Here is a 27,273-nt window from a genome sequence, read left to right as displayed (position 1 = left end):
ATGTGGGGTATAAAAATTGGTCTACATAGTATCTTAAAGACAGATTTACTCATAATAAGTGATATATTTGCGAGTTTGAATGTTCTTTGGTATTTTTAGGCTCTCTTTTTTACAAACCAAAAAAACATTTAAAAACCACAGTGCACATAAAAACGACAGAAACTTTGTCATATACGCCTATATAGAAGGTTTTAAAAAAAAACACAAATAACATAAATACATAAGACACACATTTGTTTTGATGATTATGAATATTAAAATCATAAATTTTATTTATATTTCATGAAAATGCACTTTTATAATTCTGTATAATGTCTTCAACAACATCAAATGCTTCTTCAAAATCCTCCTGAAAAAGATAAAAATCAAATCTTAAAAAATTACACTGTTCTGCTATTTCATATTTTAGCTTTGAATGTTGAATTCAAAATGCATTTAAGGATGTACTTAGGTGAGGTTTAGGAATTTGTGTCAGATCTTCGGACTCCTTGGTATTCTTCCTTCAATACTGGGTAAAATATTTTGCCCCATAACACCCATTTTTCTTTTCAAATAAGACTTCAATAGCTCTGAAAAGGTCATTTACCAAAAATTAAGCAGATTCTAGATTTCTTTTCTTTCGATTTGAGACCCAAATAATACCAATGCAAATATAAGATAAAAGTCTGAGTCAGCCTTTTCCCGCCATTTTTTAAAACTCAAATATCTTGAAAGGAAATCCATAACCTTTCAATATTTTTAGCTTATTTTGTTCCTTTACTTAATGCTCTTCTGACTTATAGTATCAATTCTAAATTCTAGATTTTTTTAATTTCACCTAAGTACATCCTTAAGTGTGTTCATAGATATAAGAATGTGGTATGAGTGAAATGAGACAACTCTCAAGCCAAGTCATAATTTCAAAAAGTGAACCATTATAGGTCAAAGTATGGTCTTCAACACGGAGCCTTGACTCACATCGAACAGCAAGCTATAAAGGGCCCAAAAAATAGTGTAAAACCATTCAAACGGGAAAACCAAGGGTCTTATCTATAAATAAGAAATGAGCAACATTTATGAACCACATCAACTAACGACAACCACTGAATATCAGGTTCCTTACTTAGGACAGGTGCAAACAAATGCAGTGGGTTTAAACGTTTTAAAAGGTACCAACATTCACCCTTACCTGAAACAATAGTGTAACATCACTATAAAATATCAATAGAAATGGTATAACTCAATCAAAAGACATATGAAAACAAACAAGTGAATATACACTGAACGGTATTAGATCTATGACACAATGTAAATACAAAATCAATAAGGGGTGAGATAATAAACAATTTCAGAAAGTCAACCATATATCCTTGAACAAAATGCCGCCATATACATGATATAATGATGTTAACCTTGAACAAAATGCCGCCAAATAGAATACATGTTATATACACAGGTAAATGAAAATAATTTTGTTTGCTGCTTAAAATTATTTCAGACCAGGATTTCAAAAGCAATTACTTCATTATTCTTTGTTTTTCCTTGACATCGATGATTAGCTGAATATCTGTTACCATTGATTAAATATTTAGACATTAGATTTGATTTTTGATTTTTTTGCGTTTTAACACGTTTTTAGCACCGCTATGGGGCTATTTTGTGACGGCCAGTTTTTATTTGTGGAGGAAGCCGTAGTGCCTGGAGAAAACCACTGACCTTAAATAGGGAAGCTGACAATCATAGTCAATTAAGATTGGAGTCTAGTGCACCAGTTCCAACTCACAACCTCAGTGTTGACTGGCTAGTGATTACAGTAGTTACTACTTATAACACTCAGCCACCGAGGTCCCTTTTAGACATTAGACATGTGTTAATCCACTATTGTAACTTTTTGTCATATAGCTCAACACAAGTTTCCATACTAAAACATCTATTGGTTTCAAATATTTGACTTTGAGCATTCCTGATGAAAGTGAGATCATAAAAACACTTTCTCCCTGCGTTGAAGACACATTGGTGGCCTTGGCTGTTATCTGCCATTTGGTCGGGTTGTTGTCACTTTGGCATATTCCCCATTTCCATTCTCAGTTTTACCTTGAACCGATACAATTAATAAACTACTATTTATAGAATAACTAATTGAAAAATTCAATGAGGGAAAAATATTCAACGAGTGCATAGATGCCAACCTCCTTTTGACACAATCAGTAACAATCTATCAAATTTTCAGTAATTTTGAAAACTTTTCAGTTATCATTCAAAAACGTGCATTTACCAAAAAAATTACTGACAAATGGTTGCAAAGTGATGTGCAATAACATGTTTCGTTAAACATGTTATCTGTAGTATGTATTCCATTCATTAGTTGTTCATAATTGATTTTTTTTCTTGTTTTCAATAGATATCTTGGTTGATATGTGTGTACCATTGTTTATTGGAATTTGTTTACTGGCATGTCCTTTCAATTTATATAGTTTTGTATGTTCCTTGATTTTTAGTACATCTATATCAATGACAATACTTGGGTGTTGGAAGTATTTTTTTTTAAAAGAATAGTAAAACACCATCCTACTTACATTGGTTACTCTGTCTAAACACCATCCTATTTTCTTTGGTTACTCTGTCTAAACACCATCCTACTTACATTGGTTACTCCATCTAAACACCATCCTACTTACATTGGTTACTCCATCTAAACACTATCCTACTTACATTGGTTACTCTGTCTAAACACCATCCTACTTACATTGGTTACTCTGTCTAAACACCATCCTATTTACATTGGTTACTCTGTCTAAACACCATCCTACTTATATTGGTTACTCCATCTAAACACCATCCTATTTACATTGGTTACTCTGTCTAAACACCATCCTACTTACATTGGTTACTCCAACTAAACAGCATCCTACTTACATTGGTTACTCCATCTAAACACCATCCTACTTACATTGGTTACTCCATCTAAACAACATCCTATTTACATTGGTTACTCTGTTTAAACACTATCCTATTTACATTGGTTATTCCATCTAAACACCATCTTACTTACATTGGTTACTCCATCTAAAAACCATCCTACTTACATTGGTTACTCCTTCTAAACACTATCCTACTTACATTGGTTACTCCATCTAAACACTATCCTACTTACATTGGTTACTCCGTATTTGTTGTACCAATGGAGATAAGCTTTTGCAGCAAATTTGACCCTTGACCTTTCATAGACTGTCTCGAGGTATTCTACTATTGACTCTGAATTTGATGCTACTGTTATCGAAGCTGTGTCTTTTGGTCCAATACTGTTGGTCTTGGCTGAAACAATAAATTATTGAAGATATAAGATAAATTTTTTACTGACACATAATGTATGTACTTCTCTCATTCTTAAAAATATTTTCCTGAACAGTTGATTAATTTTTGTTTAATACCTAATTAACATGGTTTCCTATAAAAAGACAAGAACATTTGTTGTTTATTTCTGAATTGCAATTTATTTTTTTTATGTTTTCTTTCAAAAGACACCTTAAATTTCAGTGTACTGTGGATTCATTATTATTCGATGGATACCAATTTTCATTGATTTTGTGGGTACAGGGGAACCACGAAATTAAATGTTCAAAGAAATAATTATTTTCTTTAGGATAGTACGCAGAGCTCGGCATAACCACAAAATTAAATATCCACGGACATCCAAGTTTTCCTTAATCCACAAAAAATGGTACCCACGAAAATAAATGAATCCACAGTAACTGTTTTGTCAAAAATGTTTAATGGATAAATGGTGTATGTTTTCCATTATAAGTCAACACAAGAATTGGAGTACCCGGTAGCTGTTTTGACATAGATGACTTTATGATATCAAAAGACTAAAATAGTTCAATTAATTACTATATTTTAATTGAACCGGTGAAAGTAAATAATGTTTAACAAGTTTGTAAGACAGTTATCAATCATACTGTTAAAATTGTCTTTTTTACATGATATGTATTTTTTGGGACTAAATAATTTTGTGGGCTTTTATTTTGATGTTTCTCATTAGATACAATACTTTTTTTATTCTCTCATGGGTAAAACTTTTTAACTTTTAAACTGCTTGACAAGCCGTGAGATTAAAATAAAAATTAAAATTTGACCTATAATTGTTTTTTTTCTACACATTGTGACCTGAATGAAGTGTTGTCTCATTGGCACTCATACCACATCTTCTTATATCTATATTCTTTTTCACATACCAGTCCAGATATCTATAGGGAATGGATTCCAGCTGACAGTGTTGAAAGATTTACGGAACTTTTTATCCAGCCCCTGTGTCATCTGAGGATAAAATGTCTCTGTACTGTCACCTCGTGCTATCACTACATTACCTATACTACCAAACTGATGATTGATAAGGAAAATATATGTTCCTCTCCTCTTGAATCCATTTAACTATATACAGTGAAATCTGTTTTAACAGACCACCCAAGGGAGAGTAAAAGTGGTCTCATAAGACTGCATATAATTTGTGAATTTGGGGCCTTTTATAGCTGACTATGCGGTATGGGCTTGCACATTGTTGAAGGCCGTACGGTGACCTAAAGTTGTACATTTTTGTGTTATTTGGTCTAGTGGAGAGTTGTCTCATTGGCAATCATACCACATCTTCTATTTTATGTGTCCTTCATTTTTGTTTTCTTTAATTTTTTTAGGCATTTCACTTACACTTTATATTTTGTTCTCTATTCTTTAAATTTCGGCACTATCAATCAAATAGTCAGCTTTTTTAGTTTTCTGCCTATTTTACTGTATTCCCCTCTTTTTTTTGCTATTATTCTCTTTTCTGTAAACCTAATTGTGAACTTGATACTAATTATATATAAGGATACTACAATTCCTTTGCTATCGTGCCGTCTAATGCCTTGACTCATCTGTTTCTGTAATCCTGCCCAAGACAACTTACTGTAATAAATAAAATTGTAATGTATGTTTGGTTAGTATACACCCTCATCTGTTTCTGTAATCCTGCCCAAGACAGCTTACTGTAATAGCAAAAATATAACATGTATAGTGTGTATTTCTATGTAGTGATGTTACACTATTGTTTCAGAAAAGGAAGACAGTTTGGTACCATTAAAACGTTTAATCCTGCTGCAATTGTTTGCACCTGTCCTAAGTCAGGAATCTGATGTTCAGTAGTTGTCGTTTGTTTATGTGGTTTATAAGTGTTTCTCGTTTTAATTAAATTAGACCGTTAGTTTTGCGTTTGAATGGTTTTACATTAGTAATTTTTTGGGGCCCTTTATAGCTTGCTGTACGGTGTGAGCCAAGGCTCTGTGTTGACGACCATACCTTGACCTTTTATGGTTTACTTTTATAGATTGTTACTTGGATAGAGAGTTATCTCATTGGCACTCATACCACATCTTCTTATATCTACACATTTGATTAGTATACGTACATCTCCAATAATTTGGAGCACCACTATATGTGAACCTAAAACTACTAAATAAAGATCCTTTTGCAATAATTTTAGACATCCTTTGATTGACCAAAAATAATTTTCTTCAACTGTTATCACATCACATTTATTCAGTCCAGAGGATGCCTTTATAAACTGTAAATTTAAAAATTATTGTGAGTTTTTTATCATTGCAAATAATGTGACTGAGTGAGAATCACAATAATAAGAACTCACATTTTGATATCAGATACATATATTTGCACGCAGATTATCCTTAACATGTTAAAATAGCACAAATAATCTTGCATTTGTGTCCCTACTTTAAAAATCACACCAATAAATGCACTCATTAATTTCTGAATTTACAGAAAATGTTTGACTTAATCAACATATATACCTCTTAGCTATATGATGGAGCTGTACAAATACATGGTCTAACTTACCTCTTAGCTATATGATGGAGCTGTACAAATACATGGTCTAACTTACCTCTTAGCTATATGATGGAGCTGTACAAATACATGGTCTAATTTACCTCTTAGCTATATGATGGAGCTGTACAAATACATGGTCTAACTTACCTCTTAGCTATATGATGAAGCTGTACAAATACATGGTCTAACTTACCTCTTAGCTACATGTATATGATGGAGCTGTACAAATACATGGTCTAACTTACCTCTTAGCTATATGATGGACCTGTACAAATTTATTTGCAGGCAGTGGACAAACAGATCTTATCATCTCCCAAGGTTCCATACCAATACTTGGCCCACTACAAAATAAAAATATAAAGGTATACTGTGAAAGTACCTTAGTTCGTGGGTATCAATTTTCGTGGTTTGAGCAAAAGTTACATATTCGTGGGTTTTTAAATTCGTGGATTTTAGTTTTCTGAAAGAAAAAAAATCGAGTGAAGAATTGAAGCCATCAGAAACGAAGATTCTTTATAATAACCATATGTTGTTTCATAATAATTTGTGGACATTTCAAAGTAAGGTTTTCATGTTCACTTACTGGGATGCCTTTAAAAACTGACAACATTTAACAAATTTGAAATAAAATAACTGCTTTCATCTGTGATTACAAATTGTCCTGATTGAAGGAAACATTTGAATTGTTGCACACGTGTAATCAGAAGTGATGACACTAATTAACCAGAGATCGAGTGATCAACAGATTAAAGACCATCAAAGGTGTTAATTGGGTCATAAACATGTCACTTAAATAAACAGCTAATTAAACATATGCTATAAATGTACCTTGAATTGTAAAATTAATTCTGATCAAAAGCAAGCCCAGCATGAAATTATTACTTTCAACATGAGAAGTATTATGATATAAAATGAACACTTTATCAAAGCATATCATCACCGGAAATCTGACTTTCATCGATCGAAAATATTTTTATAGGTTTAAAGATTGAAATTTGTAGTTTAAAGATTAAATATATTTGTTAGGGTATAATTCTGCCTGCAGTTGTAGTTCATAGTGCATTTGGCGATATTCCAATTTCTCTAGATTTTATGGCATGCCCGTATCCATGTAGTCAAACCATGTTTTGATTTGGACAACATTTATTATATTTCGTTGGACACTTAAATTCGTGGATAAAGTCATCCACGAAAACCAAGAAAATTAGTTCCCCGCGAATAAAACTACTTTCACAGTATACAAAAACGTTACCCATACATTGATTACCTCCTCTCAAGCTTGTAACCTCTACAGTCTAGATACATAGTTTATCATATGTTACAGGAAGTAAGTTATAACAAAACTAGAGGCTCTCAAGAGCCTGTGTCGCTAACCTGACTCTACTTGGGTTTTTGAAATCATATAAAAGAAGATAAAAATCATAACAGATACTTAAATAATGATTGAGGCCAAATTTGGTTTAATATTGGCCCCATACTTCATAAATTCTGGTGGCCATCTTGAACAGTAAATCAGCAACAAAGTATAACAATTCATCAGCACCTCATTATAAGGAACATTTATGACATAGTAATTAGTTTCAAATTGATTGCAAGCAGTGGTTCTCTAAAAGAAGACATTTGTATGTATTTCCCACAGGGTCCTATGTTAACCTAAGTCTCCCGCTGGCGGCCATCTTGGATGATGGATCAACAACAAAGTAACAACACATGGTCAGCACTTCATAAGGAACATTCATGCTATGTTTGATTTCATTCTTCAGTGGTTCTCTAAAAGAAGATATTTGTATGTATTTCCTATAGGGTCCTTTGTTAAACTAAGTCCCACGCTGGCATCCATCTTGGATGATTGATATCTAAAAAGTAACAAAACAAGGTCAGCACCTCATAAGGAACATTCATGCTATGTTTGGTTTCATTCCATTTAGTTGTTCTCTAAAAGAAGACATTTGTATGTATTTCCCATAGGGTCCTATGTTAAACTAAGTCCCACGCTGGCGGCCATCTTGGATGATGGATCGGCTAAAAAGTAACAACACTTGGTTAGCACCTCATTATAAGGAACATTCATGCTATATTTAGTTTCATTCCATTTAGTGGTTCTCTAAAAGAACATATTTTTCTGTATTTCCCATAGAGTCCTATGTTAAACTAAGTCTCCCACTGGCGACCATCTTGGATGATGGATCGGCTACAAAGTAACAACACTTGGTCAGCACCTCATAAGGAACATTCATGCTTTGTTTGGTTTCATTCCATTCAGTGGTTCTCTAAAAGAAGACATTTGTATGTATTTCCCATAGGGTCCTATGTTAAACTAAGTCCTCTGTTGGTGGCCATCTTGGATGATGGATCCGCTAAAAAGTAACAAAACATGGTCAGCAACTCATAAGGAACATTCATGCCATGTTTGGTTTCATTCCATTCAGTAGTTCTCTAGAAGAAGTTCAAAATGTAAAATGTTAACGACGACGACGGAGGATGGATGCCAAGTGATGAGAAAAGCTCAGGTGAGCTCAAAAAGCCATAAAAAATAATCTGCTTTTATGCTATTATATAATAGGCAATTCAAATTGTTGTGGGAGTGACTATATTAAAGCTTTTTTTAAACATAGTGGGACAATATATGCATTTTTTATGGTTTCATGTCAGAGTTGGTACACAATTCTAAAGTAATGGGAGACAATTTAAAACTTTTTTGGTGTGAGGGGAGATCAGTTAAAACTTTTTTGGTGTGAGGGGAGATCATTTAAAACTCTTTGATGAAACCCATGACTGTTTAATTTATACACATACCTGTCAACCTATGACAATGAAAATGCAGGTCATGACCTGCATTGAAGAATGAAATCTCAGGTCATAACCCGTACGAACTTTTTCGAGCTGAATTTCAGTATTTAGGTGACATTTTTCTTATAATCTAAATCAAACATTTTCCGAAACATGTTCACATAGTTAAGTAATTTTAAACTTTATTTTGATATGCATTTGCATTCTATTCACCATAGATTTATTCCTTTTACAAAAAAAAAACATAAGTTTAAGGAGTATATTGTGAATGGTGACAAAAATCGGGAAGTAACTCAAATTGTTTGTAAAACAATTTCGATATACACATATTATTTACGACATAAAGCTTAAGGTAATTGGTGTTCATTAACAGTGTGTTTGACACCAAAGCTGTCAAGTGAAGCCATGCACTTAATGGGTCATTTAATCTGACAGTTTACACACCTAGTTGAACTTCCTGTTCATGGAAGAATTACGAATTTGCTGGTATTTCAAAAGAGATGAGTCTGATAGTCCAAATAATTATGACGTCTTGAAAGGCTATTATATTTTTTTCTTTGACACCTTACATTGACAGAAGGCGTCAAAGCAAAAATTTAAAATAGCCTTCCAAGACGTCATAATTATTTGGACTATGAGTCTGAAGGCTCCAGAATCCGGGTGAAAAAGGGTTATTTTCGGAATTCTCAGGTTATTTAACGACCCGGCGGGTGTCCCGGGTGTCTTCTCAGATTTTTAAAAATCTCGGGTCATACCCGCAGGATACGGGTCAGTTGACATGTATGTTATACATTATTGTCATTTAACATGTTAAAGGGTTGAAAGTTTTTAAATGGAAACTTGCTGTTTACCCAATTTGTCATGTAAGGGGAGTTGATTTAAAAAAATTTAGTGGAAGCAGTGATTATTTTCATAGGTTTCTACAGACTGTGTTTACCTCTTTTTATGTTTTAGGAGACATCGTGTAAGAGGTGACCCTTCATATCTGAATTTAAACTTGTGTCCCATAGTTAATCAACATTTTTCAGGAAAGATGTTATAATTTTATTGTAGATTTGAGAAAAAAACTTTAAACACCTCATTATGGGTCAGATAACAAGGGTCAATCAAATCTTTTTAAAAACTTTTTGTAAAAGGAATCAAATCTTTTATGAGGAGGGACAACATTTTTTTATCATTTTAAGTGCCAGGGGATACAATCAACATTTTTTTTTTAATTAGTGTAAGCATGTGAACATGTTTTTAGACTATTTACATCCTTTAACATAAGGGAAAGCAATCTATTCCTTGTTTTAAAAAGAACTGACAGTATATAGCTTGTTTTTAATGGGTTATTATTTGCTACACATTTTTATATAAGGGAAGAATGCATCAAACCTGCTTTTTTATATAAGGGAAGAATGCATCAAACCTGAAAGTGTAAGCATATGACTATGTCGTATAGATTTGGAGTAGAAACTATGTATGCCCCTTAGTATACATGAGGGGACTATTTTTAAGAATTTGTGTTTATTGTGATTTTGTTATACTGTATTATGTAAGGTGAAATGAAATAAATCTCTATGGTGAAAAATGTTTATTTTTTAATCTTTAAAGAAAGTACAATAAACAAAAAATTTGTGAGTAAGGGGAGACAATTCAAGCTATTTTTCATGTCAACATTTTACAAATTCTTTTCTACTTAGATAACAAATCCAATCTTTTGGTACTTCACCAAATTAACATAAGGTAGTTGTAAACATACTGAAATTAAAGTGTTTGTTTATATAAATATGTAAAAAAGTGATATTCAAACAATCTTAATGTAAAAGGGGAGATAATCTAACCTTTTTGGTGTCATGTTATCTGTGGGCAGGAATACTCCCCCTAGAGCAGAGGCTATAGAGGTGTTCATGGCATCAACAGAAACATTTTTACTTTATGTAAGGGGAGACAATCTAACCTTTTTGGTGTTTGTGGATATTTTGGCAGATATATCCTAAATATTATGAATATAGCAGAGGTGTTCATGGCATCAAAAGAAACATTTTTTTCTTGATGTTAGGGGATCGATACAATCTAACCTTTTTGGAAATTCCCAAAATACAGTGGAGTGAGGTGTTCATGGCATCTAAAAATACTTTTTGTTTTACATAAGGGGAGATAATCTAACCTTTTTGGTGTCATGGTATCTGTGGGCAGGAATACTCAACCTAGAGCAGAAACTTTAAAAGTGTTCATGGCATCAAAAGAAACATGGTCAATTTATGTAAGGGGAGATAAACCTTTTTGGTGTCATGGTATCTGTGGGCATGAATACCCCACCTAGAGGAGAGGCTAAAGAGGTGTTCATGGCATCAATGTAGCACTTTAACTTTGTGTAAGAGGAGACAATCTAACCTTTTTGGTGTCATGGTATCTGTTGGCAGGAATACTCCACCTAGAGCAGAGGCTATAGAGGTGTTGATGGCATCAAAAGATACATGTTTATTTTATATAAGGGGAGATAACCTAACCTTTTTGGTGTCATGGTATCTGTTGGTAGGAATACTTCACCTAGAGCAGAGGCTATAGAGGTGTTCATGGCATCAAAAGAAACATGGTCACTTTATGTAAGGGGAGATAATCTAACATTTTTGATGTCATGCACTACAAAAGTAAAAAAGTCTGAAAAGACCAGTTTTTGTCTGAATTTGCCTGAATTTTTACTCGACATTCTTAATTTGTCTGAATAATTTTTGAAAATTCTTGACATAGTATGAATTTGTCTAATAAGGTTCTTGATTTTTCTTGACAAGTGTCTTGACAGTATGAACATTGTCTTAAAATTTCTCGACACTTCCTGTATCATCTGATAAGAGTCTGGATTAGTCTCGACCAATTCTTGACTGTCTTAAATTTGTCTCGATCTGTCTTGACATATTCTTGACATTCTTAATAATGTCTGAATATGTCTCGACATATTCTTGACATTCTATATAATGTCTGAATATGTCTCGACACATTCTTGACAGTCTTAAATATGTCTTGACACTATCTCAACAGTATAAATTTCGCCTGAAATGTGAACAGACTTATTCTGCACTGTTTATGACATTCTATTGCTGTTATATACTCCTTTTTATTATGGCTAAACTAAACTTTGAAGAATCAAGGATTAATTTGGTATAGTAAGATACCCTTTTGGTGCAACTAAGTTGGAATACCCTGAATAATCCCCCATGTAGTTTAATTTTGATTTATTTTTATTAAACATTTTTAAAAGTAATTGTTTTCACTTGGAATATAAGTCGAAGGTATTGACAAACAGCATTTAGATTTTTGCCGTTCGCAAAACTGCCAGTCAAATTTGCTTTACTAAAATAGGTGTCTTGTATCTCTTTTGGACCCCACAATTCATCTTTTGGGTTTGTGTGGCTAAAAAAAGAGGGGGGGGGGGGGCTTTTGTTTAGGTCAAAGAATTTGTTCCCATCTTGATTCAAAAACCTTGTTCATTTTTTAGAACAACCCAAAAACATTTTTCTCCTTCCTGAAAAGAAAAAAATGTTTAGATCTATATTATGCATGTCTGTTTGAGAACCATTTCATAAGACCGATGATTTCTATAGAAATCATTGATGGGACCCATTATAAATACATTTTTTTTATTATTCCTGGAGTAGATAATAATTTTCTTTTAATCTTTGGGAATTATTCAATTTGTTTTTATGTTAAAATAATTAACTTCATAATTTTGATGAAGAAAATCCATTTCAATTCAATTTTTATTCATCAAAATGATGATTTTCATCTATCAACAAACTTTTTAAATTGTAGTGGCATGGTCGGTCAACTGATAAGTTGTATGTCTGATTACAGGTAAAGCAATAACTTCTATTTGACAGTTGCGTGTACTCTGGGGTGTGGAATACCTTAATTTTATGGGGAACATCCTGTCCATGTGTAATACTTAATATATTCCAACAGATGACATTAAACAAATTTTTCTTCTGTTAAATGAATGATTTGTATATCATCATAATTTGCTATTTATATAAACCACATTTTGGTATAATAATTATTTACCATATCAACATTGAATATTATGAATGTAGAATGAAATATGTCTACAGTATGATTGGTTTGAATCATTTAATTTATAAGATTTAGGAATCAAAATTTGTAATTGTATTTAAAAACCCACATTGAAATTGTTTTATATCAACACACCCACATTTGAATTATTTAAACTTTAGATTTCATAGCCATATTTGCATTTGTAAAAATATTTATATACCCAAATTTTCAATTATTTTACATGCCCAACTTTTATTTTTGTTGTAAAATAGTGTAACTTGAAACAACAGTATATCATATAAAGAGAAATAAAGATTAAAGTTATATCATGAATATTGGTTATGATTTGTAAAACTCAGAACTATCAAGTAAATTTAAGACACGATTCAAAATGTTCAGAATATGTCAAGCCATACTGAGAAAAAATAAGAATGTCAAGAATATGTCGAGAAATTTCAAGACAGTATTCAAATGTCAAGAATTTGTCAAGAAATTTTAAGACCATATTCAGAATGTCGAGAATATGTCGAGTAAATTTCATACAAATTTAATATAAATGAGAATTTGTCAAGAAAAATTAAGACACAAGTCACACTTTTGGAGAATGTCGAGTAAAAGTTCATGCAAATTAAGACAAAAACTGGTCTTTTCAGACTTTTAGACTTTTGTAGTGATGGTATCTGTTGGCAGGAACACTCCACCTAGAACAGAGCCTAAAGAGGTGTTCATGGTATCAAATGGATGTAAGGGGAGACAATCAAACCTTTTTGGTGTCATGGTATTTTTAAGCCAACATACTCCATCTAGTGCAGATGCTATAGAGATGTTCTGGCATAATAAAATACTTTTACTTTACATAAAGGGAGATGATCAAACCAGTTCAGTGTCATAGTATCTGTCAGCGGGAATACTCCTCCTAGAGCAGATCCTATAGAGGTGTTCATGGCATCAGAAGAAACACTTTAACTTTATGTAAGGGGAGATAATCTAACTGTTTTAGTGTTAGCCTATCTAATGGCAGGAATACTCCACCTAGAGCAGAGGCTAAAGAGGTGTTCATGGCATCAATGTAGCACTTTAACTTTGTGTAAGAGGAGACAATCTAACCTTTTTGGTGTCATGGTATCTGTAGGCAGGAATACTCCACCTAGAGCAGAGGCTATAGAGGTGTTCATGGCATCAAAAGAAACCTTTTCACTTCATATAAGGGTAGATAATCTAACCTGTTTGGTGTCATGGTATCTATTTGCAGGAATACCCCACCTAGAGCAGAGGCTAAAGAGGTGTTCATGGCATCAATGTAGCACTTTAACTTTGTGTAAGTGGAGACAATCTAACCTTTTTGGTGTCATGGTATCTGTTGGCAGGAATACCCCACCTAGAGTAGATGCTATAGAGGTGTTCATGGCATCAAAAGAAACACTCTCCATCTTTCTCTGCAGTTTTCCGAGAACATCATCGTTATAAGTCAGAACAACACAGTCAGTATTCCTGAAATAGAATCGTCTTTATAAATATATTTCTGAAATAAAAATTGCATTTGTAAAAGATCATGAAACTTACTAAATATCTATAGTTTGGCTGTAATTTTTTGATAAAATATTTAGGAACAGTTGAAAAAATATATATTAAAATGTAGGAAACAAAGAAACTGCCAATAAATAAAAAACAAAAATAACACCAGTTTATATCAGCTAAATGGGGCATTAATAAATAATAATATTGATTTATAATAGTCCTTAACAGCAATATGTTTTTTTATTTTTTCATTTTATCAAGAAATACACTGATGAAAATGAAGATGAAACCACATAATTATGGTCACAAAAAGAATCTATGTTTTAAAACTGTTAATTTTTTTGTGCATTCAAATTTTGGAATTTCTAGAACCAAATCTATTCCAAGGTTTTGTTTTCTTGTTTCCTAATTTCCTTTAAGATCAGATTCAGTTAAACACAAAATTTCCAACATTATAGTATTTGTAATTTTACCTTTGAAGATATGACAGTGTTAGCAAAGCATTATAGTTCTGTAATGGACTTTCTCCTGTCAAACATGGTGCCACAGTACAGGAAATCAGATGGTTCATGGGATATTCCTCCCTCATGGCCTCACACAGACGAGATCCTAATCCTACAAAATATACAAGTCTATGTTCTGTTCTGTGTTTGAATGATGCTACACAGTACAGGATATCAGATGGTTCATGGGATATTCCTCCCTCATGGCCTCGCACAGACGAGATCCTAATCCTACAAATCATACAAGTCTATGTTAGGTTCTGTTTAGGAATGATGCTGCACAGAACAGGAAACAGGGGATTTATGGGATATTCCTCGCTCATGGCCTCACAAAGATGAGATCCTAATACTACAAATATAATAGTCTATGTAATGTTCTGTTTAGGAATGATCCCCACAGAACAGGAAATAAGATTGTTCATTAGATATTCCTACTTCATGGCCTCACAAAGACAACTCCTAATTCCATAAAATATTCAAATATATGTAAGGTTCTATTTGGGAATGATCCCCACGGTACAGGAAATCAAATGTTTCATTGAATATTCCTCCATCATGGTCTCACACAGACAAGATCCTAATCCTAAAAATATACAAATGTATGTATGGTTCTGTTTGGTAAAGATCCCCACGGTACAGGAATAATAATTGGACTGCCTCTATTCTAAGAATATATAGATTTTTATAAAGTTGTGCTTGATATTTCCACAAATCACAAAAAGACAACAAAAATAACATCATAAGGCAGTGTGATTGGTTTGGGATGTCTCCCTTTGTCCTTTTATTGTACATCATGAAATATATCGTTAAATGATAATTAATGAAAAAAAAAACAGTTGTGAAATATATGTTGCTGAAACGTTTAATTTTTTTAATAAAGTATGGACTTCAATGTTCAATTAAATGCCCATGTAGATTATTTAAAAAAACAAGTGTTTTATTTTAAAGTAGATATATCATTATGCAGATTATAATTTTACAAGCCAGTTTCAGCCAAAAATCAATCCCATCATTGATGAAACTTGGAATTGGGAAAAAATTACATTCAAAGGACATGTACAAGGGGAGATAACAAAATGTTGTGGCTTCATTTACATGAGAGGTAGTACCTACAATGTACATACAAACAAATACCAACCTGACCCTGTACCACCTGTCAAACTGTGCATCATAATACAACCACTGTACATGTCACATCTATAAAAAAATAAACAAACTTCTTGAGAAATAAGGTAATTTCGACATACTGTATATGCGCCTAATTACTTACTGTTGCAGATTTTGTTGACCTCTAAAAGGTCTTTGAATTTTCTGTGTTGTTGGGTTATATTGAAATATTGATGTAAATAATTATACATAAATTAATCAAAGAGTAAATACTGTAGATTAATTCATTTTCGTGAGCACCACTTTTCTTGGATTGAAAAATTTAATGTTAGCGTAAAATTGATTTCATGGTTTTGTCAGTCCGCATCCAAGCCTCTTAAAATATGAGTTCGTCTTTACCCACAAAATCCACTAAAATGTATATCCCACGCAAAATAATTAATAATTAAAAACCAATTGTTCAGAGAACAATTGAAGGTCTTTCCACTTTTAACGATTTATTTTGATATGAAAATATGAAAATTTGGTTTAAAATGTCATTTCCAGTGTCAAATGATGCTGATTCCAAAAATATATGGTTTCTACACACTTTTGTATGAAATGAGTCTAAAATGTAGCTACTTCCGGTTTACACAAGGTCATTTCAGGTTTGCTTTTTCAAAGTCATATGGCTTGTAACTTAAAGCTCATATGGCTTTATAATGCATAAATATGAATTTAAAGCAAAGGTCAAAATCTAGAATGTCAAATTTACCTTTGACCTTGACCCCAATTTCAAGGTCATAAACCAAGAACACTTAATCAAAAGACCCTAGGTCTTTAATATGTATGGTTATTGAGTTATATCACTATACACATAGTTCTACATATAAGAGGGGCAAAAACTCCCATTTAATGTATACGCACCCTTTCAACTAAAATTCAGGAGTTACAACATGTTGTAAATGTCAATTTAATAAAAAAAATGTTGTCGATATTTTGTACGGTTTATGAAAAGGAGTGAGAATAAGCCAAAATCAAAATTTAGAATTTGACCTTGACATTTGACCTTGACCTAATTTGTTTTTTTTGGAACAAGGACCTCAAATCTGAAAACCTTGTCTCTATCACTTATGGTTTACTAATTAGAAATGCAAATCACTTATATCAAATGCAAAAAGGGAAATAACTTTCATATGGAGTTTCCAGAATGCTTCAATGTAAACCCAACTCAACATCCTGAAGATATAGCGAGCAATTTGGTAAAATAAATTTGTCGTAATCTTTTACGGTTGCGAAGGAGTAGCACACACAAGAAAAACAGTGTTCGGGGAGATAACTCTTACAAAATAAATTATTCAATTAAGCAGTGTCATTTTCAAAAGCGTATAAACTGTTTGATATCACATACCAAAAATCTCAGCGACATCTTTTGAAAGTACAAAACAGCGAAAGAAAAATTAAGCGGAAGAAAAAAAAAATTTGTAAGGGTTCCGCGGAATCCAGTGTCTCGCCTACTTTTTCTGTTAATCGCAGGCTCAACAAAAATGAGGAAGTTAATCAATAAAAATATTCCTCTTGATACTATCTTTTGATTGTAAGAAGCTTCTGTCCAAGTTTGGTAAAAATCCAGGATAGTTTATGAATCTAATAAATGTTTAAAAACTTTAACTGCAGACTGAATGTAATGTTAACTGGAAGAAAACAAAATTTCCTTCTAGATACTAGCATTTGATCATAAACAAGTTTCTGTTCAAGTTTGGTACAAATCCAAAATAGTATAAGAAAGTTATTAAAATTTTAAAAACTTTAACCACAGAGTGAATGTGTTGTTTCCTGGCAGAAAATCTAAGTCCATTTAAAAGTAAAATACGGAAAAAATGGATTTATTTTTTTACAAAATTTCCTTCTAGATAACTAGCTTTTGATCATAAACAAGCTTCTGTCCAAGTTTGGTACAAATCCAAAATAGTATAAGAAAGTTATTAAAATTTTAAAAACTTTAACCACAGAGTGAATGTGTTGTTTCCTGGCAGAAAATCTAAGTCCATTTAAAAGTAAAATACAGAAAAAATGGATTTATTTTTTTTTATAAAATTTCCTTCTAGATACTAGCTTTTGATCATAAACAAGCTTCTGTCTAAGTTTGGTACAAATCCAAAATAGTATAAGAAAGTTATTAAAATTTTAAAAACTTTAACCACAGAGTGAATGTGTTGTTTCCTGGCAGAAAATATAAGTCCATTTAAAAGTAAAATAAGGAAAAAATGGATTTTTTTTTTTTACAAAATTTACTTCTGGATACTCTTATGATCATAAACAAGCTTCTGTCCAAGTTTGGTAGAAACCCAGGTTAGTTTAAGAAAGTTATTAAAATTTTAAAAACTTTAACCACAGAGTGAATATTTGTGGACGCCGTTGACGACAACGCCGCCGCCGACGGAATGTAGGATCGCTATGTCTCACTTTTTCGACTAAAGTCCAAGGCTCGACAAAAATAAAAACCAATTGTTCAAAGAGCAAACAAATTAATCACTAGACTAAGTGATTTAATTTTATTGTAGCTTTAAATATAGAATACTAATGATCCAGGGACTAATTATGTTGCTAAAATTATCAGAACCAACATCTGTGTTGATAGGATGACTGGGTCATGTCAGGTGATGACCTTGTACTAAATCTAGGATAATGACATAAAAATCACTTGTTTAAGTATCATACCTCAATTTCCTTCCAAAAAATCACTTCTTTAAGTATCATTATTTTAATAACCCCCACTAATTTCAACACCCCCGAACAGTGAAATTTTGATAGCGAACAGTAGAATTAAATTACATAATCTATAAGATGAAACCTTAAATTTTACAGGAAAAATACTCCCACTGCTGGGAAAAATCTGTTAAGAAAGTAACAGTTCATTATGTAAAGCAATTTTTATAGCATTTTTTCAACTAAAATAGAATTTGCAGCTAAATGATGTCATCAAAGGCACAAACCTTGCTGCTTAAAAGAAGCAAAAAGTTATTTTTTTCCAATTTTACTAATGAAAAGATATTATCTAAACCTATGTGTTTAAAATTTTGGTAAGACTACAAAATCACAATTTGTGACAAAACTTTGAATTTTCTACTTAAATAAGTGATTTAAAAATCATTTATTTCAATAAGTCCCCTGACTGCTTATTGTAAGCTGATTCTCAAAATATATGGTTTCTACACAATTTTTTCTTAAATAAGGGAGATAATTTTGTTACTTCAGGTTTTAAAAATGTCACTTCCGGTATTATTTGATAGTTTACATGACACTGATTCCAAAAATATCTGGTTCTATATACTTTTACATGAAATAAGTACAAAATATAATAGCTACTTCCGGTTTACACAAGATCACTTTCGATTGGCTTTTTCAAGGTCAAATGGCATGCAACCTAATGCAAAAAAGTCCTATGGCTTTATCATGTATACATATGAGGTAAAATCAAAGGTCAAAATCTAGAACGTCAAATTTGCCTATGACCTTGAGCTCAATTTCAAGGTCATAAACCTAAGACCTCAAATCAAAAGACCCTAGGTCTTAATAATATATGGTTAATGAGTTATATCACCATGTGCATTATTTTAAATACAAGAGGGGATAAAACTCCAATTTGATTTTAGTGTACCCTTTCAACCAAAATGTATGTGTTTATGACATGTCACAAGTTACAATTTAGTAAAAATATATTGTCGATATCTTATGCAGTTTTTGAAAAGAAGTGAAAATAACCCAAAATCAAAATTTAGAAAATGACTTTGACCTTTGACCTTGACCTAATTTTCTTTTTTTTGGACCTAGGACCTCAAATCAAAAGACCCTAAGTCTCTATCACTTATGGTTTACCAGTTACAAATGCATATCACTTATATCCAATGCATAAGGGGAAATAACTCTCATATATATGGAGTCTCCGGAACGCTTAGGTCCAAACCTATCTCAACATCCTGAGGATATAACGAGCGACTTGGTGAAATAATTTTGTCGTAATCTTTAACAGTTGCGACGGAGTAGCAAACACAAGAAAAACAATGTTCGGGGAGATAATTCTAACAAGAAAAAGTGTTCAGTTTAATAGGGTCAGATTCAAAAGCGCATAAACTGTTCGATATCATATACCAAATATCAAAGCGACATCTTGCGAAACAACCAAACAGCGAATGAAAAAAAAAATTAGGCACAAGTTTTGTTGGCAACATAATTGCTTTTTTTTATAGTTTTTTTTTATAGTTTTTTTTGTAGTTTTTTTTACTTGTGTTTGGAATTCAGAATTAAGTCAGTTATTAAGACCTTGCTTTACAGTGCAATACTTGTCAGTTGGGCTTTAGGGCTGTATAACACGTATAAAGGACCATTACTTATGTATTTAGGTGTACTGTGTGGATGACACACATCTCCTTTGATCAATGCAACGTAAAAAGTTACTATAAATTGAAAAATTATTCAGCATTCGATCTCAGATCAAAAGACAAAAATCAACATTTCAATTATAGCAATACTACATGTATTGTTATCACATTTTCGCAATAAAATATTGTTACCTCTCAATTTCTTTCCTGACTTGGTTTGCAGTATCCTCTAGTATGTGATCTTCTCCACTCTTCATAAGTCCATGGTAACCTATAAATCATGCAAGGAAACCTTTGTGAGTCTTTCTAGGGAAAAAAATGTGTTGCTGATCATCCCCAAATAATACATGATGTAAAATCTTTTTATTATTGTTACATTTCCATGTAACTGTAGCCAGTGCCAAATTAAATAGCAGATGTACATGTACGCTTTCATGTCCTGCAAAGGAATTACTATAAATTTGGTGGAATTCAGTTCAGCAGTTTTCAGTCAGCTATTATTCAACTATCACACAAATAAATGCAAGCAAATATTTTTGAATTTACATACATGTACAGTTATTCAAAGAGTGATTGAATAGAGGGAGACAACTCTTGCATTGTCATGGCGATATATATATACCTAATGCCCAATTTGTTCCTCTTCCTCTCTTTCCTGATACAATATTTCCATCTCTGAAAAAAAAAAAAATATTTATGACCCTTGACAAATCAGGAACCCCAGACCATCAGTGGCAATATCTTCCCTAGAACATTTTGGAGGATCAGGGTTGACTGAAAGGATAGTGTTCATGAATTTTGATGGAGATGGCTTATATAAAGTACAGTCAAACCTGCTTTAGATTACCTGTATTAAGTAAAAACCTGTATTATAAGACCATAAATTTTAGATCCCTCTGTAGTACATTGAACCTGTATTAAAAGACCACCTGTCTGATTTAAGATACCACTTTTTTGTTCTCCCTTAAGTTGTCTCTTAAAACAGGTTTCACTGTACTAGTAAATTTCAAGTTATAAAGGATGGGGCCATTGACAAAGTCAGGAACCTAGACCATCAGTGGCAATATCTTCCCTAAGAGCATTTTAAAGAATCAGGATCGACTGAAAGGATAGTGGTCATGACTTTTGATGGACAGTATGGCTTATACAGAGTACTAGTAAATTTCAAGTTATAAAGGATGGGGGTCTAAATTAAAGCATTATGGTACCACCGATATGTAAATTAGTAGTTGTTGCTGTATATCGTTTTTCTTTTCTTTTCTAGGTATATCAGGCTGTTAGTATTATCGAATGGATTGTTTTACATTTGTTATGTTAGGCCTTTTATAGCTTGCTATGCAGTTGTGGGTTTTGCTCATGAAGGTTGTATTGTGACCTAGCTATAATTGCTGCTTTTATGTCATTTGGTCTCTGGTGGAAAGTTGTCTCATTTGGGGCAATATGCATAATTGTTTCTACATACGCGGTAATGGTAACGTTTCTTCTCTAGCTCAGTCCATATCGTAAACTTGGATATGTATGATGGCTGGTTTCGAAGCTGAGACATTTTCACATATGTGGTTAAATTTTTGGGGTACGAAGTGTGATTCATTTTTCCGTAAATTCGCATACCCCGAAAATCCTTTCGTGATGCGGCTCCTCATGGTAAAAAATCCCTTTTTGCACACAATAATTTCTTTGAAAATTTAAAACTTTGAATACATCTAATAACTCCATAGTTTTTTACATATTTATTCTATCACTGGTGTCAACGTGATGATCGTAACTGCAATTACGATCATCCCAATATGGCGGACACAAATTTAGGGAACTTTTATATGGCCGATTTCTCCACTTTAACAGTCTATTTTTAGATATGTTTTATGTCAAGAAAAATCTTTCTCAGCATTGCCATTGAATATGTTTTTCCAAAATGATGGAAAAACAACCAGAAGAACGAAAATCGCGATACAAAATAACACGATGATGATCGTAACTTCGGCTATGGATGATCGTAACTCGGACTTGTTATTATATAAAGATGATCGTAACTCACAATTTACGATGCGTTAAATGAGCATTCTATTTAGCAGTCACGATATATTGGTATAACTGAAAACAGTATTATTTTGAAACTGAACAAAATGAGCACCGCAATATGTCAAAAAGAAATGACATAAGGGGGAATTGACAGGCTTATTTGCAAATGTCATCAATATTTTTTTCTTATGAGTAACTAAGTTAACATTCAAAATGAAATACGTTTATATGAAGTAAATATAAATTTCATCCTCATGATACTGTTTAAGATTGCAGGCCAAAACTTTTTACTGAGTATTTTAGAAATAAGTAATGGTAGGCATGAAGTTACATTATTTTGATGTGTTTACCTCGGTTTTAGCGTGTTGCCTGGTTTTGTATTTTCTTAATCAAACTATGGCTATTAAACATTGGTAGTATACAGAGGCGGATTTAGAGGGACGGCCAGGGTCCCCGCCCTTTTGTGGGAAAAATTTGGATGATTATACAGGGAGTCACTGAAGCATGACTGGAGCGGGCCCCCTCTTATAGGCAGTCAGTGCCCCCTCCTTTATGAACATTTCTGGATCCGCCACTGGACTACTGTTGCCTATATTTATCACGGGTAGGCTATTTTTGTAATGAAGGAAAAGCTAAAATAAATGGTATATACGTTCATATAAGTTTCCGGGTTTTTCAAACTTTAAATCCTTACACTTACGGTTATATGACACGTGTTTTTGTAGCTAGTAGAAAGAAGTTGTTTTAGCCAAAAATATCAATGAATTATTTTATTGATGGTTTCAATTTTTTTATTCATTCAACAGATATGGTTACACTTCGTAATGCTATATTTTCCAACCTCTATTTTATTGATGGTTTCAATCTTTTTTTCATTCAACAGATATGGTTACACCTCTTAATCCTATATCTGTCCGAATTCCCCAAAAACATATCAGGTCCTCGAAAGGTAATATTGTCCCTACAAATTGTTCCATTGAAAAAAAATCTTAAATTTTACCAAACTGGTCATTAATATGAAATCTCCAATACCTTATTGATATAAGATATTCAAATCATTATAAAGTTATTTACCCCAATGCAATTTAATATAAAACTATATAAAAAAAAGTACGAAATCTCGCAAAATCATAACCATTATTGTGCACTCACACGTATACCAATCAATATAACCCTCCCCTACAGTAATCGTCCCCCATTATTATCACAATATAAGCTGATTATGTACATTTTTTCGCATACCATACAGCTCTACTTATTAAAAAATGCTTCGTTGGAAAAGACAGTTACGATCATCTTAAGTAAAAATTACGATCATCGTTGATAAAAATAAATAAGAGTTACGATCATTATCGTGTTTTTTTGTATCTCGATTTTCGTTCTTCTTGTTGCTTTTCCATCATGTAGGAAAAAAACCTTCAATGGCAAAGCTTATAAATTTGTTTCTTGACATAATGCCAATCTGTAAATAAGCTGTTAAAGTGGAAAAATCGGCCTTATAAAATTTCCCTAAATTTGTGTCCGCCATATTGGGATGATCGTAATTGCAGTTACGATCATCACGTTGACACCAGTGTTCTATGGTCCTCTACTTTCCAGATAAACACAAATGGTTAAGCTCAGTCACTTGTTAAAAATTGAAACATGTCCAATATCACTACACAGAGATTTTTTGTTAACACACACCTTTTGTGTTCCTCAATTGGAGGCGCATTAGGGATATTGACCCATTTGCAATTATATCACATCTAATTTCTATAGTGTCTTGTTCTTTTGCCATGTTTTAATTATTGTGAAACTTGTGTTAAGATCAAGGTGTCCTAAATATAAAAAAAAATTAAAACTTAATTTAAAATTCGCGATAATAAATAATCTCCCCTTAGACAGTATTTGTGTTTATTGATCAACAATCACAATAATAAATGCAAGCAAACATTTCTGAATTTCTAGTCCTTCATTTTTGCACTTATTTATGTTCATTTACTCACCTTATTTTGAGACCTTTACAAGCCTTTTGTACAACTTTTGGCTCACTATCTACATGTACAGATCTTTGTTTTCCATCAGGGTGTATAAAAGTGTGTCTGAAATAGCAAAAAAAAAAAGAGACTTAGGTGATAGTAAAACAAAAAGACAAATGAATTAGCAAAGCCTCACTCCTTTTATCTCAATGCATGCATGTGGGATTTCATAAAAAAAGTTAGGTGAATGTAAAACCAAAAGTCTTAATTTTTGTGAGCTTTAATATTGGTGAAAAATATTTCAAGAAATATCCAACAGAAATCATACATGTAAAATAAGATAAGATACATGTACCATTTGAGGTGTGCCCAGATCTACTTTGATTTCAAAATGATGTCCACGATTAAGTAATTTTCCCAGATATATATATCACTTCTGGAAAGTATTAAACATCAAAGTTCAAACTCAGTAAAATTTGGTAAACCTGTATTTTCAGTTAATATAAATGGAATGTTCTGGAAATTCGGGACAATAAAATTTAATAGAGTTTGAAATGTTAAAATCTCTGGAAGTGAAGAATGTTGGACTGAGTGTGTCCAAATAATGATGACGTCTTGAAAGACTGTTTTATTTTTTTGCTTTGACGCCTTCCTGTTGCAGGAAAAAGCAAATAAAAAAAAAATCTTTTCAAGACATCATAATCATGATAATTATTTGGACTATCGACAGGAAGGCTAAAAAAAAAGCCTTTCAAGACGTGATGATTAATTTAGTATGACTAATTATAAGTGCCTGCCAATTGCTACCAACAGGCTTCATGTAATAGTAATACGATATTAAAATATTAAACCCTCTTGCTGCCTGAGGTACACATGTGCCCACACGGACGACACATACATGTTTAAACTTATGCAAGCTTCTCATCATTTAAACATGTCAAATAAAAGACTGAAAATTAAACACTGCAATATTTTTCTTCAATGGCTCCAAAATGTAATGGTCATTAGGGCATGATGTCATTAAAAGAATGAAGCCATTGTTGGATTTGTGACGTCAACAACGTAGAGATGTCGTATTTTTGGCACATGAAATGCAATCTTTAATAAAAACTACTGGCAGCAAGAGGGTTAAATTAATAGTATCTTTACCCACTTTGTAAATAACCTTGTAAATAAACCCATACTGCATACATGTCATGCATGTTGTCTTGGACATTGGAGTTCATGTCTAAATAAAATTTACTTACTTACTTACTTACATGTCGGAGTGCTCCGAAATATACATACAGGGAAAAAAATTAAAGGTCGCCCAGTTGCCCATGGCAATATGAAGCGATCAAATACCTGTCGGAAGCGAAGAAAGTCAGAGAAGATGACAATAGCATGTTATGAAATAATATCAGTCAAATAAAAGAAAGTATATTGTTAAGAATCTGGAAAACAGTACCTTTTGTAGTTCCCTTTTCAAAGCCCATGTGGTGTCCAGAGAATGAAGGTCAAAAACGAAAGTAGAATATTGTCGACCACAAATAAATAACATTAGTTCAAATTGATTTTAGTTTCCTACTTACTGAACAGTTTACACAAAATAGAAAAACAGAGGAAATATCAATTTTATGACAGTGCTTTTGAAATACGTGTACAAGTCTTTTGAGAGAAAAAAAGGGGGGTCATTTGTTTACAAATGCACATAGTTATGCAAAATAAATCGACCAAGATATTTAATAAATTAGATTATTATAGAAATAAAATTAAATATTTCATCTATCATCTACATGTTTTCAAGGACAGAGAATTCTTTAGTTGTCTTAAATAGATATGTAAAAAAATTGGTACACTGGGCATGAAGATTCCCATTTTGTAAATATTTTTTTTATTAAATTTGATTGAAGTAAACAACAAAAATAAGACAACATTTACATTTTCCCAAGCCTCTAAATCACCTCCAGGTATGCTCAGAATGCAGGGTTTTGAGTCTAAAATTTCAAAATTTTCTGGGGTGGGGGGCATGCCCCCAAACCCCCCTACCTAGTTCAGCCCGCTTCGTGGGCTTCACTGGTGAAAGTGAAATAATGTGGGCTACTAACTTTTTGTCTGGGCTACCTGATTTTCAAGTCTAGTAGCCCAGCTGGCTACTGGCCTTAAAAAATTAATTTTGACCCCTGACAAAAGTTATATACACCTTATCGCTATTTGCCTGCCATTACTGGACTTCACACAGGTTCCCGTAAAATTTTGACCTCATAATATAAAATATCTGACGACACAATGGAAAAGTGATTGTTGTATGACGTCAATATGTCAAGCGGGACTGATTTTCGGGTCAGCCGGGAATAGCGATAAGGTGTATTATAACCGAGTGCATGGAGTGTCATACTGTTTACATGTACAGAAAGGAAGTATTTTACATAGTATATAAGGATTAATTAATATGAGAATAGTGTCTGTATTATCCCGTCCATGTGTAACAAACAGTTTGTCAAAGAATAGTTGATATTTTTTGTGTACCCCTCATGAACAGCTTTGTCTTGTGATGTTTTCTTCCAGAAAGCCTTTCCTATTTGGTTTCCGCATTGACCGACATGTAGAAATACTGCTGACATCTTCAGTTAAAATCTTCATTTGTTCATAACATTGCCGTTGTCTAGCAAAACAGACTTTACATTTAAATCAAAACAGATCAAAAACATCTCAATTTCAACCGGAAGTTAAATTATACATAAAATAAAAAATTCAAATTGAAACCGGTAAAAAGTTTCCGCGTTTTAGTAAAAAAATATAAAAAAAAGATGTGATATTATTGCCAATAAGACAACTATCACATGAGTTCAAATGAAGCAATAATATGCCACCGTATGGCCCTCAACAATGAGAAAAACTGTATAGTCGGACGTAAAAGGCTGTTGACATGAAAAATGTGAAAGAATTATTTTCTTCCAGGTTACTGACGAGTCGAACTCTGTAGTAAAGTGTAATAACTAGTGTCAAGCTATCCAGCAATTCTCATCCTGCTATTCTCTTGCGAAAAACTATCCTACAATTCGTCATCCTGCAATTGCTTTCGAAAAACATGAGTGACAGTTTTTATTTTTTTTCAAAATCATGGATTTTGACTTGTTTTGT

General features: G+C 32.6%; 1 protein-coding gene across 1 annotated transcript; it reads right to left on the bottom strand.

Moving 5' to 3' along the window:
- Window positions 1-232: 232 nt before the first annotated feature.
- Window positions 233-26,846, bottom strand: LOC127719002 (tubulin delta chain-like). Its single transcript, XM_052225097.1, has 12 exons — window positions 26,659-26,846; window positions 24,178-24,273; window positions 20,793-20,845; window positions 20,363-20,441; window positions 15,841-15,899; window positions 14,673-14,814; window positions 14,020-14,172; window positions 6,102-6,197; window positions 4,848-4,920; window positions 4,215-4,359; window positions 3,134-3,294; window positions 233-349 (listed from the first exon to the last, which is right to left on the bottom strand). The coding sequence occupies exons 1-12, from the start codon at window positions 26,751-26,753 to the stop codon at window positions 281-283; spliced, it is 1,221 nt and encodes a 406-aa protein (XP_052081057.1). The 5' UTR covers window positions 26,754-26,846; the 3' UTR covers window positions 233-280.
- Window positions 26,847-27,273: the final 427 nt, after the last annotated feature.

The sequence above is a fragment of the Mytilus californianus genome, unplaced genomic scaffold (assembly GCF_021869535.1).
Source record: "Mytilus californianus isolate M0D057914Y unplaced genomic scaffold, xbMytCali1.0.p SCAF_10, whole genome shotgun sequence".
NCBI classification, from domain to species: domain Eukaryota; kingdom Metazoa; phylum Mollusca; class Bivalvia; order Mytilida; family Mytilidae; genus Mytilus; species Mytilus californianus.
This window is presented reverse-complemented; position numbering and strand designations above follow the sequence as displayed.

Excerpts from the sequence above, each read along its gene's own strand:
- LOC127719002 (XM_052225097.1), bottom strand. The coding sequence starts at position 26,753 with ATGTCAGCAGTATTTCTACATGTCGGTCAATGCGGAAACCAAATAGGA. Across the intron at positions 24,274-26,658 it reads GACAAAGCTGTTCATGAGGG|ACACACTTTTATACACCCTG; the intron begins GTACACAAAAAA and ends TTGCTATTTCAG. Across the intron at positions 14,173-14,672 it reads ACACTGTCATATCTTCAAAG|GAATACTGACTGTGTTGTTC; the intron begins GTAAAATTACAA and ends ATTCTATTTCAG.